The sequence below is a fragment of the Hemitrygon akajei genome, chromosome 6 (assembly GCF_048418815.1).
Source record: "Hemitrygon akajei chromosome 6, sHemAka1.3, whole genome shotgun sequence".
NCBI classification, from domain to species: Eukaryota; Metazoa; Chordata; class Chondrichthyes; order Myliobatiformes; family Dasyatidae; genus Hemitrygon; species Hemitrygon akajei.
Genome location: NC_133129.1, coordinates 14,718,968 through 14,732,380, shown reverse-complemented (window position 1 = coordinate 14,732,380; position 13,413 = coordinate 14,718,968). Strand labels below are relative to the sequence as shown.

The following is a 13,413-nucleotide window of genomic DNA, read 5'->3' as shown; positions in this document are numbered from 1 at the left end:
TAACACTTAAGCAATTTTCCAGAAACTAATCCTAGTTATTTTAAAGTAGCACCCTGAATTTGTCTCCAAATCAGAATTGGGTTTAATATCACTGACATATATTGTGAAATTTGTTGTTTCGCTACAGCAGTTCATTGCAATGCATAGTATGAATAGTAATAAAAAAACAATCAATTATTTTATATATATATAGAGAGAGAGAGTTGAAGTCAGTTTACATGCACCGTAGCCAAATACATTTAAACTCAATTTTTCACAATTCCTGACATTTAATCCTAGAAAACATTCCCTGTCTTAGGTCAGTTAGGATCACTATTTTAAGAAAGTGAAATGTCAGAATAATAGTAGAGAGAATGATTTATTTCAGCTTTTATTTCTTTCATCACATTCCCAGTGGGTCAGAAGTTTACATACACTTTGTTAGTATTTGGTAGCATTGCCTTTAAATTGTTTAACTTGGGTCAAACATTTTAGGTAGTCTTCCACAAGCTTCTCACAGTAAGTTGCTGGAATTTTGTTCCATTCCTCCAGACAGAACTGATGTAACTGAGTCAGGTTTGTAGGCCTCCTTGCTTGCACACATGCTTTTTCAGTTCTGCCCACAAGTTTTCTATCGGATTGAGGTCAGGGCTTTTGTGATGGCCTCTCCAATACCTTGACTTTGTTGTCCTTAAGCAATTTTGCCACAACTTTGGAGGTATGCTTGGGCTCATTGTCCATTTGGAAGAGCCATTTGCGACCAAGCTTTTAACTTCCTGGCTGATGTCTTGAGATGTTGCTTCAGTATATCCACATAATTTTCCTTCCTCATGATGCCATCTACTTTGTAAAGTGCACCAGTCCCTCCTGCAGCAAAGCACCCCCACAACATGATGCTGCCACCCCCATGCTTCATGGTTGGGCTGGTGTTCTTCGGCTTGCAAGCCTCACCCTTTTTCCTCCAAGCATAACGATGGTCATTATTTCCAAACGTTTCAATTTATGTTTCATCAGACCAGAGGACATTTCTCTGAAAAGTGAGATCTTTGTCCCCATGTGCACTTGCAAACTGTAGTCTGGCTTTTGTTATGGCAGTTTTGCAGCACTGGCTTCTTCCTTGCTGAGTAGCCTTTCAGGTTATGTCAATATAGGACTTGTTTTACTGTGGATATAGATACTTGTCTACCTGTTTCCTCCATCATCTTCACAAGGTCCTTTGCTGTTGTTCTGGGATTGACTTGCACTTTTTGCGCCAAAGTACATTTGTCTCTAGGAGACAGAATGCGTCTCCTTCCTGAGTGGTATGATGGCTGTGTGGTCCCATGGTGTTTATACTTGCGTACTATTGTTTGTACAGATGAACGTGGTACCTTCAGGCATTTGGAAATTGCTCCCAAGGATGAACCAGACTTGACATCATTTTCTGACCTCAATCCGATAGAAAATTTGTGGGCAGAACTGAAAAAGCGTATGCGAGCAAGGAGGTCTGCAAACCTGACTCAGTTACACCAGTTCTGTCTGGAGGAATGGAACAAAATTTCAGCAACTTACTGTGAGAAGCTTGTGAAAGGCTACCCAAAACGTTTGACCCAAGTTAAACAATTTAAAGGCAATGCTACCAAATACTAACAAAGTGTATGTAAACTTCTGACCCTCTGGGAAAGTGATGAAAGAAATGAAAGCTGAAATAAATCATTCTCTCTACTATTATTCTGACATTTCACATTCTTAAAGTAAAGTAGTGATCCTAACTGACCTAAGACAGGGAATGTTTTCTAGGATTAAATGTCAGGAATTGTGAAAAACTGAGTTTAAATGTATTTGGCTAAGGTGTATGTAAACTTCTGACTTCAGCTGTCCATTCAGAACTCTGATGGCGGAGGGGAATCTGATAACTGACTGAGCACTTAACGTTTCTGTATGTTCCTCCTAAATGCTTTCTCACTGAAATATGGAAATTGATATTTTGCATATATTGAGGCCAGTATAAAGTTACTGCCGAACATGTATTTGTCAGAATTGCACTGTTGAAGAGAAAGAAAAATAATGAGGTCTTGTAGCTTAGCTTGCTTTATATTTTTAGGCTCCCAGGAAACGCAGAATGATGCCTTCTCAGCAGTCCCGAAGAGTACGCCGCCGTCACAGATTGGCAGAACCAGCTGAGCCACAAGCAGACATCATTGAGACTGGTGAGTAGCATAGGAAATCTTCACTCGATCTCCCATCTTCCATTCACTTCCATTGAGCCAATGGAAGCCAATAGCCTGAATGAGAAATGGCAGCTTGGGTTGCCCACAAGGGCATGATGTGTCTGAACAGCCTGTTGCACCATTCAGGAAGAAGCTGACCTCAACTTCATTTACCCCTCCAATTATCCCAAGGCTCAGATGTCTGCCTGTCTTAGTTTGTTTAAGAAGAGTGGCACGCACTGAACCGTATTGGATCGATTGCCAAAATGTGGTGGATGTGTATGCAGCTGATGTGTTGCACAGTGAATCGATCAGCTGAATGTGCACCTGTCACCTTGCAGTCGATCCGATGTGATTCATCTTGCAGGCTTTCACGCACATTGTTTTTGTTTCAGCGGGCTTGGTCCATCGTACCCAGACCGCAAGTTGCTCTGCGTGGACCTTTACTAACATGACTCTTAGTCCGCACATACGTAACACACACAAAATACTAGAGGAGCTCAGCAGACCAGGAAGCATCTACGGAGAGGAATAAAAAGTCAGTGTTTTGGACCATGACCCTTCATCAGGAAGGTCTTGGCCCGAAATGTCGACTGTTCATTCTACTAGATAGATGCTGTCCAACCTGCTGAGTTCCTCCAGCATTTTGTGTGTGTTACTTTGGATTTCCAACATCTGCAGAATCTCTTGTGTTTATGATTTATTCAAATATTTTGGTTCCATTGCTCTGCAGGGTCAAACATTGTCAGCCATCTTAATAAAGAAATTCTTTCCTACTTCCACTTTAAATGGATGGACCATTATTCTGAAACTGTCCTCTAATTGTGGATTTCCATACCTTCAGAATCAAAATCAAAACAGCTGAAGATAACGGAAATCTGAAATAAAAGCAGAAAATGGTGGAAACATTCAACAGGTCAGACAGTGCTTATGGAAGAAGAAATGAGATTGGCACTTCAAATTGGAGACTTTCAGAATTCTTAAAGGGTCTTCATCTGAGTCAGGTTTATCGTCATTGACACGTAAATTTTTTTTGTCTTGCCACAGCGGTACTGTGCAAGATATATTTAAAAAATCATAAATTACAATCTGAATATAAAAAGGATAAATCATGCAAAAAGAGAACAAAGTGAGGTAGTGTTGATGGACCGTTCAGATGGCAGAAAAGAAGAAGCTGTTCTAAAACATTGGGCATCTTCAGGCTCCTGTACCACCACCTTGATGGCAGTACTGAGAAGAGGGCATGTCCTGGATGGTGAGGGTCTGATTCGGATTTTCTTATCACAGGCACTTCAAAACATACAATGAAATCCGCCATTTGCGTAAACAACTAGCATACCTAAGGAGGCCCGTAAGCGTTGCCACACATTCTGGCACTGACACAGCCTGCCGACAATGCTCCACAGAACAACACAAGCAGCAAAAACAAAAGAAGACTCCTTCCTGAGTAATGGATGCCACCTTCTTGAGGCATTGTGTTTTGAAGATGTCCTCGATGGTGGGGACACCAGTGTCCAAGATGAAATTGAAATGCTAATCCCATTTCTCTCCCCTGCTGCTGCCTGACCTTAGTGTTTATGGTATTTACTTCAAAGCCCCTCAGAATTTGCTTTGACCTGGAACGGATTATTCCACAAAATTAAACCTGCCTTGTGGGCATGCTTATTATCAGTGGTTGGATTTACTCTTCAGTGAAGCAGAATTTAAAAAGTGTTGGGTGTAATCTTACACTAATGAGCACCTACAGAGCACTGTAATCCAGCTACTGTAATACCAGCTGCATTAACTTTTGTCTTACCTGCTGGTAATTAGTGTAATTAAGGAGTTTTCCCACTCGTATTTTTAGAGTTCAGGCAGAAAAGCCTGTTCACTGAATGTAAGAGATTGGCAGTTACGATTGTCTTCCATGTGTTAGTTAATGAGCAGGAAGAGCTAAAGAAAATGAGGTGTTTTTGTTAAAGACAAATGGAAAGGGAAGATGGAGAGAGTCTTTCATTTTGCTGACAATGAAGTGCCAATAATTTGAGCTGCATCAAACAGTATCCATCTGCAACCCACAACAGTTACTGAATAAGGAAATCAAATATTCAGTGAACATTCTGAAATCTGGTCCAAATAGAAATTTTGAAAATAAGAAAGTTCTGGAAAGTAAACAGAAAATGAGTTTGTGAGGTAAATAGGGTTGAATACTAAGGATCTGTCTTTAAGTCCATACCCAATAAATAGATAATGGATCATTATTATTTGGCATATAAATTTACATGGATTGGGAATTTGCTGTGGTGTGTTGGTGTGACATACACTACAACAAAAACCAACATTCAGCAATGATAAGGAATTGTATAAAAATAAGTATGAGGTTAAATTACAGATAATGAATGAAATGTGCATATATACAGAAATATCAGTATGTATCTATGTGTTTATGAATACATACAGTTGCAAGAAAAAATGTGAACCCTTTGCTTTTACCTTTTTTCCTGCATTGATAACTCATGAAATATGGTCTGATCTTCATATGAGTCACAACAATAGACAAACACAATCCACCTGAATTAGTAACACATAAACAATTGTACTTTTCTTGTCTTTATTGGACTTTGTTTAATCATTCACAGTCCAGGCTGGAAAAAGTATGTGAACCCTTGTATTTAGTAACTGGTAGAACCTCCTTTAGCAGTAATAACCTCCACCAATGTTTCCTGTAGCTGCTGACCAGGCCTGCACAATGGCAAGGAGGAGTTTTAGACCATTCCTCCATACAAAACTGTTTCAGTTCATCAATATTTCTGGGATAACTCGCATGAACAGCCCTCTTCAGGTCATGCCACAGCATCTCAATTGGATTAAGGTCCAGACTTGAAGCCAGCCATTCCAAAACACAAACTTTATTCTTTTTAAATCATTCTGTTGTTGATTGACTGTTGTGTTTTGGATCATTCTCTTATTGCATTATCCAACTTCTATTAAGCTTCAGGTGACAGACCTCTACCCTAACATTCTCCTATAAAATGTCTTCATTGTTCCCTCAACGATTGCAAGCTTTCCAGGCCCTAAGGTAGCAAAGCAGCCCCAAACCATAATGCTTCTTTCACCATGTTTCACAGTTGGGTTGAGGTTTTGATGTTGGTATGCAGTGCCCTTTTTCCTCCAAACATAGTGGTGTTCATTTCTGCCAACAAGGGTTCAACTTTCGTGTCATCTGTCCACAGACCATTCTCCCAGAAATATTTAGAACATCCAGGTGGCCTTTTCCAAACTTGAGACGTGCAGCAATGTTTACTTTGGAGAACAGTTTTCCTCCATGGTGTCCTTTCATGAACACCATTCTTGATCAGAGTTTTTCTCTTATAGTGGACACATGAAAGGAGACTTGAACAAGTTGCAGAGATTTCTGCAGTCTTCTGCTGTTACCGTTGGGTTCCTTTTCATCTCCCTCAGCATTGCATGTTGCGTTCTTGAGTAGCAACAGTACTGAATTTCTTCCATCTGTAGACAATTCTCTTACTGTGAACTGATGAACACTCAGGTCTTTAGAAATGCATTGGTAGCCTTTTCCAGATTCAAGTGGCTCCACAATTCTTCTCTGATCCTCTGAAAATTGTCTTGATTGAGGCATGGTGCACATAAACAGATCTTTCTTGAGAAGAGCAGGCTCTGTCAGTAACCTGACTTTGTTTGTCTTTTTATAGGGAGGGGCACCTCTTCAACCCACACCTCCAATCTCAACTCATTGATTGGAACAGCTGACTGTAAATAGCTTTTGTAGAAGGCATTACCCCAGAGCGTCACATACTATTTTGAACCTCACCTGTGATTGTTTAAATGGTGTACTCAGTATTGATGAGATGAAGTACAATTGTTTGTGTGTTATTAGTTTAGACAGATTGTGTTTGTTTATTATTGTGACTTAGATGAAAATCAGACCAGATTTTGAGCAATGAATGCAGAACAGCAGGTAATTGCAAAGGGTTAACAAACTTTTTCTTGCAACTGTGAATAGATTTGAGCTGGCATCATGGCTGGAAGGGCCAGAAGGGCCTATTCACTGTTGTATCTCAATAAATTTTTAAAAATCCTTTAAATATTATTTCACTAAATGATGCCTCTGCTTTCCAAATGCAATCGGAATCCAAATATCGCAATCCAATATTCCAGTATCGTTGTTGAGATTATATAGAAAATGAGGATAGAGTTTTTACTCTTGAAGTCGTGCAGAGGTTGAGAGAGAAGGCTGTGTATCTCTGACATGCTTTTTAACCATTTCTGCATCTTCTGGACCCCAAGATCTCTTTTTGGTGCTTTGTAAAAGGAAGGACAATCAATGAGCACACAAGAAGACCCCACAAGCTAGTGTGCATTTCATAGATCAGTGCAGAGTGGGAACAGGCCCTTCACTCATATTGTCTGTGCCAAACCTCATGCCAATTTCAAACTGCTCTCCTGCCTGAACCTGTCAATATTCCCCAACTATTCATGTGTCTTTTTAACAACTTGCTCTTGAACATCACTATCATGCCACTTTCCATTGAGGCATGTTCTGGGCACCTACCATTCTCTGTAAAACAAAAAAAAACTTGCCTCAGAAATCTCCGTTGGACTTGTTCTCTCTCACCTTAAACCTGAGCTCTCCGGCATCTTGCTGGCCGCAGGACTCTGTCTACACTTTCTCTGCCTCTCATAAATTAATACACCTCTATTAGATTAGCTCTTAACCTCTAACACTCCAGAAAAAGAGAACAATCAGCTGTATTTGTCATATTATGTTGCAACACAGTGAAATATGTCATGGACATCGGTGACCAACACAGTCTGTGAATGTGCTGGGGCATCCCACAAGAGTCGCCATGCTTCCGGTGCTAACATAGCATGCCTTCAACTTACTAAGCCTTTAGAATGTGGGAGGAAACTTTTGCACCCAGAGGAAACCAGAGAGGTCACAGGGATCTGTGTTGGGTCCAATTCTTTTTACGTTATATGTCAATTATTTGGATGATGGAATTGATGACTTTGTTGCAAACTTTGTAGACAAAATTAAGATAGGTGGAAGGGCAGGTAGTTTTGAGAAGTTGAAAGGCTTAGACAAATTTGGAGAATGAGCAAAGAAATGGCAGGTGGAATACAGTGTTGGGAAGTGTACGGTCATGCACTTTGGTAGAAGAAATGAAAGGGTTGACTATTTTCTAAATGGAGAGAAAATACAAAATAACTGAGACACAAAGGGATTTGGGAGTCCTTGTGCAGGATTCTCTAAAGGTTAATTTGCAGATTGAGTCTGTGGTGAGGAAGGCAAGTGCGATGTTAGCATTCAGTTCAACAGGACGAGAATATAAAAGCTGGGATGTAATGTTGAGATTTTATAAAGTACTGATGAGGCTTCATAGAGTATTGTGAACAGTTTTGGACCCTGTATCTTAGAAAGGATGTGCTGAAACTGGAGAGGGTCCAAAGGAGGTTCATGAAAGTGATTCCAGGATTGAATGGCTATTTTGATGGCGCTGGGCCTGTTTTCACTGGAATTGAGAAGAATGAGGGGTGACTTCATTGAAACCTGTCGAAAGGCCTTGATAGAGTAGATGTGAAGAGGATATTTCCAGTGGTCAGAGAGTCTTAAGACCAGAGGACACAGCCTCAGAATAGAGGGGAGTCCTTTTAGAATGGAGATGAGGAATTTCGTGGACCAGAGAGGGGTGAATCTATGGAACCCAACAGGCAGCTGTGGAGGCCAAGTCTTTATGTATATTTAAGGCAGAGGTTGATATATTCTTGATTGGTCAGGGCACGAAGGGATATTGGGAGAAGGCAGGAGATTGGGGCTGAGAGGAAAATTGGATCAGCCATGATGAAATGGTGGAATGACTTGATGGGCCAAATGGCCTAATTCTGTTCCAATATCTTATGGTCTTTTAGCTTATGTCCGATGTGATGCAATTCTGCTTTATTGACATTATTAGAGGGATAAATATTTGCCAAGTCAGGACCTGCAAGTGTTATCTGGATATCTGAAAAGGACGTTTTAAGTTCTCATCCAAGAGAAAGTGGAAGAGTCCCTCGTAACGCTAATCCATGAGACCAACAATTTTTGAATTGGGACTTGAATCTGACTGGATGAGAAATGGTGACAATGTGAAGTGGTTCACTCTTCCCAGAATTGCATTGCTCACATGAAGTTATTCGAAAATGAGATTTCCTGTCTAAACTCACACCTAATCACATTATGTTTAATAAAACATACTTGCTGAAGTTTAGAGGTGAAACCTGGTGCTGTGTGAGGAGGCTATTTATAGGAGCAGCCTTTATGTGATATAAGAATAAATCTGTGAACTTCAGGAAGGATAAGCCAAGGGAACTCACATCAGTCCTCACTGAGGGATCAGCAGTGGAAAAGGCAATCAGTTTCAAGTTCCTGCGTGTCAATGTCTCTGAACATCTGTCCTGGGCACAGAATATCAATGCAACTATAAAGAAAACAAGACGGCAGCTATATTTCATGCTGGTGTCTTGCCGAAAGGTCTTGGTCTGAAATGTCGACTGTACTCTTTTCCATTGACACTGCCTGGCCTGTTGAGTTCTTCCAGCATTTTGTTTGTGCTGCTCAAATTTCCAGCATCTGCAGATTTCCCCTTGTTAGTTGTATTTCATTAGGAGTTTGAGAAGACATGGTGTGTCACCCATGACACTCACAAATTTCTACAATTGTATCACCGTCTGGTAAGGAGGGGCCACTGCACAGGATCAGAAAAAGCTGCAGAAAGTTGGAAACTCAGCCAGATCCATCATGGGCACTAACCTACCCACTATCCAGGACACCTTCAAAAGGTGATGCTTCAAAAAGGCAGCATCCATCATTACGGACCCTCATCACCAGGGACAAGCCTTCTTCTCATTGCTACTGTCAGGAGGGAGGTACAGGAGACTGAAGACACACACTCAATTGTTTCAGGAACAGCTGCTTCCCCTCCACCATCAGATTTCTGAATGGGCAATGAGTCCATGAGCACTCCCTCAATTTTTCCTTCTCTTTTTGCACTACTTACTTATTTTTATATAGACTTATTGTAATTTATAGATTTTTATTGTTATGTATTGCAATCTACTGCTGCTACAAAACAACAAAATTGCATGATACATGTCAGTGATATTAAACCTGATTCTAATTCTGAATCCACTTACGTTCTTTCATCATAAGACAATGTTTAAGAACATAATTAAACCTGACAGTGCATTAATAAAGCTGCGGTGTCTGGTCCTGACAGGTGGTGAGGTAGTTGACCTAACCTGTGAATCCTCTGAACCTGTGGTGGTTGATCTCACCAACAATGATTCTGTTGAGGTAAGTGATGCTGACGGGACTATCTGTCAAGTTAGAGACCAAAGATAAAAAAGGTGCTGAATTTCACAGATAGTTTGAGGAGGGTGGAGGGAAGAAATATATCAGGAATCTATAACTTAACCCAACTGAGGGAGATGATCCATTTTGTTCTTGGGAAAAATCAATTTCAATTATGACATAAATGTACAATTTCAGTAGTCCACTTTCCATTTTCATTCCAATATGTCAATCCACGGCCTCCTTTACTGTTGGACAAAAAACACCTTGTATTCCATCTGGGTAGCCTCCAACCTGATGGGGTGAACACAGATTACTTGATTTCCAGTAATGCCCCCACCCTCACCATTCCCCATCCCCTTTTCTGTCTCTGACCTAATTTCCTTGACTGCCTATCGTCTCCCTCTTTTCCCCACTTTTCTTTCTTTCATGGCTTCTGTCCTATTATATTCCCCCATCTCCAGCCCTGTATCTCTTTCACCAATCAACTTTACTTCAGCCCTCCCCCCCCTCCAGGTTTCACCTATCACCTTGTGTTTCTCCCTCCACTCCCCCCACCTTTTAAGTCTACTCCATCTTTTTTCTCCAGTCCCGCTAAAGGGACTCGGCCTGAAACTTGGACCGTAGTCTTTTCTATAGATGCTGCCTGGCCTGCTGAGCTCCTCCAGCATTCTGTGTGTGTTGCTTGGATTTCCAGCATCTGCAAGATTTTCCTGTCTTTGTGATTGAATTTCTTTCAAGTTTTATGTTAAATTCACACAACTGTGATGTAATGTACAATGTCCATATGTACATTTACATGAGAATTTGCAAAATTAAGGGCAGAATATCCACAGGAATATGGGAAAGTATTGCTTTTCTGAAACCTGATCCATTTATTCTCTTGCCCTCTGATCTACTTCATTTACAGAAGCTTGGTCTTGCATTCATCTCCAAAGTCATTGAAAATTAAAGATGTTATTGTGTCTATTAAACCAAAGTGCCAGATGAAAGCATGAAATATGAAATACATCTTCTTTCTTCCATATATTTTCACGGTAATTGTAAGGTTCTTTGCTACAGACCAAACAATCATAACATTTGTACAGAAAACTACAGGGACAATCCCTGGTCCTGTACACCATTCAAACATTTCTTTGGTCTTGCTGCCAATTTACCCACTGCTCTCTGACACTTCTCTTTCCTGATGTCACTCACTATTCCAGCATCCTTCCACTTCCTTACACTTGGCTGTAATTCTCTCTGCTGCTTCCTCTGACAGCTTGTTCCAGATGCTGACCATACTCTGGATGGAAAACACAAATCTTACCCCTCAGATCCCCTTTAAATCTTTCCCCTCCCACCTTCAACCTGTGTCCTGCAAGGGAATGTATCAGCATCACATCTGATTTACATGATGTGAAAGAGGTTGTTTTGCAGCCTAGTGCAAAAATAATGTAATGATAATTATAAAATGTAGTTGTTTTATCGTAATAATGAATTATTGTTATATAATATTAGTATACAAAAATACAATACAATAACATACATATTTAATTGATATAAATGTAATAATTTATATTATATAATGTAAGTATATATTGTAATGCAAAATAATACAATGTAGGTAGTATTATATTACTAGAATAAATATATTACTATAAATATAAACAACAATTTATAGTAATTCTATTTACTATGTAAATAAAATAATGACTATAAATTACAATATTATTTTGTTATTTACAGTAATTATTTCCCATAAATATTACAGTGAGCAAAATTACTATATATTACAGAAATAGTGCAAAAACAGGAATTGCGAGGTTCAGAAATCTGACCGTGGGCGGGGAGAAAGCTGTTTCTGAATCATTGAGTTGGAAGTTGGGGGTATTCTGTTTTGGCACGCAAATTCAAATCCCACTGACAGGATGCTCTCGTGCTCATGACACAAGGCTGATATTGTAAGGCTTGCAGAACTCTGACCCATTGTGCAACCAGATCCCACTGCTATTTTATTTTGCTGAAAGTTAGAGTTTCAGAAAAGCTGGTATTTGGGGAATGTGACCCTAAAAGGTTGATCAAATGTAGTTAGTGTATGTACAGTTCTTTAAAAGGATTGGAAACTTGCCGCCGGTTCCAGCCTTTGTATTGCAGTTCGCGCTAAATTCTTCGATGCACTAGGTAGCAGATGGGGAATAAACACTGACCTTTCAATTGACGTGCTGGGCTCAGATGACCAAAAGATGTAACCCTCCAAGCACCAGGGCCATCTCCTCCTATTTGAATAAGGGAGTCAATCTAGCAATTAGTTGAAGTTACAAAGTACTTTTCTCATATTTTGATTGTTTTAATGTTTTACTTATTGATCATCCATGGGGGTGAAGAGCCACAAAATGGCACTGTTTCCTCATGTTGTCAGATCACCACTGCTGTTTGATTGTCAAAATTGAGTTTGTTTCACAAATCCCAGTGAAATAAAGTCGTTCTTCTGATTCACAAATTCAAAGGAGGGTTGGAGAACAAATGACATGTATGTTGTGTTGTTCAGAAATGTATAGGGATGTTTTATTACACAGAGGAAATCTGAAATGATTTGCCCAATTGTTTCTCTTTTCTGCTGCTCAGCAGCACTCAATAGGCAACAAGGAGTAGTTTGTGGAACAAAGCTACCAGCACTATGATAATATGTACATTTGCTGCACCTTATCTCATCTAACCTATTTCTCTTTTGTTTTACATGAAATGTGCACTCTCCAGATTGTAGATGAAGGTGAGTTTAAAAACATGAGTGTCTTTTTATGATTTATTGTCAATGCAAAAAGCAAAAAAAGGTTTGAAGAAATTGATGTTACCCAGCAATTTCTTAATTCTAATGGCATCATGTTTAAAGCTCATTTTATAATTTCATACATTCTGCCAGCAAAGGAAGTAGTTAATCACATTAAGTGTCTTGAAATGTTTGATATGTTCAACACACAGAAATAAGTGACCACATGCCTTTGAAGTTGCTCTGTGCTGTGTGTTGAAGTGGTGCTTGAGTCTGTATTAGCTAAATAAGCTATCATCTTCAATAAACAACAGAGATGTCATTTGGGACGGACATTAATGACCGGTTTTTAAACGTTACTTTGAGACTAATACTGTACAGTCTGTGGCTGCCTCTGACTCCGTCTCTCATGATGAAAATTGATGTAGGTACTCAGTGCGTTGATTTCCCCCATTCCCTTCCTCTCCCACTGAGTGTTCTGTATATTCTGTGAAAATTAGCATCAATGAATAAATTGGATTTCGGTGTTCTTTTGTTCGTTTATGTTTTGAATTTTTTTGCACTATGTTATGAGCTGCCACGTCCCACAGACGTTGTGGTGAAAAGCTCTCTCTGCTGCACAATCCTGGTGTTAAAAGATGTTCACTTCTTACCACAAAGTCTTGAGATTGCAAGTATAGAGTAGATAGTAGAGAGTGAATTTATCATTACAAACTGAGTTTCATATTAAAACATAGAACACTACAGCACAGTACAGGTCCCTTGGCCCACAATGCTGTGCCCACCTTTTAACCTCCTCTATGATCATTTTAACCCTTTCCTCTTACATAACCCTTCATTTTTCTATCATCCATGTGCCAATCTAAGAGTCTCATAAATGCTCTGAATGTCTCCCCACTAACATCACCCCTGGCAACCTGTTCCACGCACCCGCTACTCAGTGTTAGAAAAAATCTTGCCTCTTATCTCACAAAATGCTGGAGGAGCTCAGCAGGCCAGGCAGCACATATGGAAAAGGGTAAACAGTTAACATCTCAGGCTAGGACATTGACTGTTTACTCTTTTCCATAGATCCAGTCTGGCCTGCTGAGTTCCTTCAGCATTTGGTGTGCATTGCTCGGATTTTCAGCATCTGCAGATTTTCTCCTGTTTACCTCCTGTCTCTA

The 13,413-nt window shown here is 39.9% G+C and overlaps 1 protein-coding gene across 2 annotated transcripts in view; it reads left to right on the top strand.

Annotated features, from left to right (window-relative positions):
* rnf4 (ring finger protein 4) overlaps positions 1-13,413 on the top strand; it is a 55,922-nt gene that overhangs the window by 28,631 nt on the left and 13,878 nt on the right. For both annotated transcript variants that reach the window (XM_073047943.1, XM_073047942.1), the window contains 3 exons: positions 2,063-2,168; positions 9,425-9,501; positions 12,238-12,250. In XM_073047943.1, the coding sequence (XP_072904044.1) occupies positions 2,063-2,168; positions 9,425-9,501; positions 12,238-12,250 (196 nt within the window). The remainder of the gene's footprint in view (positions 1-2,062; positions 2,169-9,424; positions 9,502-12,237; positions 12,251-13,413) is intronic.